At 40.0% G+C, this 1,781-nt stretch overlaps 1 protein-coding gene across 1 annotated transcript in view; it reads left to right on the forward strand.

The window, feature by feature from the left end:
* Positions 1-1,781, forward strand: part of cdh17 (cadherin 17, LI cadherin (liver-intestine)) — a 96,269-nt gene that overhangs the window by 17,892 nt on the left and 76,596 nt on the right. The window contains exon 5 of the mRNA XM_043688147.1: positions 564-665. Coding sequence (XP_043544082.1) covers positions 564-665 — 102 coding nt within the window. The remainder of the gene's footprint in view (positions 1-563; positions 666-1,781) is intronic.

Below are 1,781 nucleotides of genomic sequence, written 5' to 3' on the forward strand. Positions count from 1 at the left end.
CATGGATAGGATAAATAGACAAAGTCTTTTCCCTGGGGTCGGGGAGTCCAGAACTAGGGGGCATAGGTTTAGAGTGAGAGGGGAAAGATATAAAAGAGACCTAAGGGGCACCATTTTCACGCAGAGGGTGGTATGTGTATGGAATGAGCTGAAGAAGGGCTTATGGCCGAAACGTTGATTCTCCTGTTCCCTGGATGCTGTCTGACCTGCTGCGCTTTTCCAGCAACACATTTCCAGCTATGGAATGAGCTGCCAGAGGATGTGGTGGAAGCTGGTACAATTGCAACATTTAAGAGGCATTTGGATGGGTATATGAATAGGAAGGGTTTGGAGAGATATGGGCCGGGTGCTGGCAGGTGGGACTAGATTGGGTTGGGATATCTGGGCAGCATGGACGGGTTGGACTGAAGGGTCTGTTTCCATGCTGTACATCTCTATGACTCTATGACTATGACAAAATATGATGGCATGTTTTTAACAGTAATATCTTGTTAAGTATTGATATTTTGATATAAAAATAGCTTCTGTACATGTTTGATTTCATTTCTTTATGTTAACTGCAGATTTTAACCACTGGAATTAATGCAAACTTGCCCAAAGGCCCATTGACGACAATGGAACTTTCTATTACTGAGGAATTCACCGCTCCTTTTATGATATATCAGGTAACATTCATAATTATGGTTGCATTTGTTTCATCTTGACCTCTACACAGTGAATAGTAAATAAAAAGTAAATTTTATGTCATAAAATTGTTGACAGCATATCTTACTCCTTTACTTAACTACAGAAGACCAACTCTCAAAAATGGTGCCCCAAGTTTCCTTGACACCACATGTCACTTTCCCATCCACACTACTTGTTCTACCTTAAGTGAGTGCCTCAGTTGCTAAGTAACGTATGGGTTGGTGGGCCATTGCTGGCATTCCTAACGGCAGGAAGGATCTCACTCTTTCAAAAAGTTTCTCCATTGTTATCTGACTTTGCATCTCAAGAACAAAAATCTAATACTGTTAATTATGGAGTGCATTGAACAGCATACTGCCTCAATCAGCTATCTTGTGTTCTATGAGGAAAGCAATTGTGGTGCTGAAATTTGGAATAAAAAGAAACAAAAGGTGTGTGTTTTCCCAAGCTCAGTGAAGGAACAGAAGTCTTCATATCATCATCTGAACTCGCCAGTCCAATAATGGGCTTTGCTTTCTTTTCATGTGGGGTCAAATGTCATGAAGGTGTAGTTGAGTTCTGTACCTTTAAAAGAGTTGAAAAGCTTGCAAAGACTGACAAAACACAGAGAGTCCCAAACAAAGTAAAAATGTAACACTTGGTTGAAACATATAGCTGCAGATGAGTTGCCATGAAACAAAAAAACAAATTCAAATGCAGCCAAACAGTTTAAATTATGTCCCAAGGAACCAAAATGGAACCAAACTTAAATTTAGTATTTCCATAATATTAAAACCAATGAAATGATCCAATGTTTTGGGGTATAAAACATTTTGAACAGTTAAAAAAGAGAACTGCCAAGGACATCAACAAATATAAACCTCTAGCTGAACAGCTGTACAAAAGGTACTGTCTATAATAGGTTTGCACAGGAGAACATTGAAACTGACCTAAACAACATCTACAGTAGAAAATCTACAAAGGTTGCTGTGGTTCTGTTCGCCGAGCTGGAAGTTTTTGTTGCAAACGTTTCGTCCCCTGGCTAGGCGACATCATCAGTGCTTGGGAGCCTCCTGCGAAGCGCTTCTTTGATGTTTCCTCCGGAGTTTATAGTG

Source organism: Chiloscyllium plagiosum, chromosome 4 (genome assembly GCF_004010195.1).
Source record: "Chiloscyllium plagiosum isolate BGI_BamShark_2017 chromosome 4, ASM401019v2, whole genome shotgun sequence".
In the NCBI taxonomy this organism is placed as follows: Eukaryota; Metazoa; Chordata; class Chondrichthyes; order Orectolobiformes; family Hemiscylliidae; genus Chiloscyllium; species Chiloscyllium plagiosum.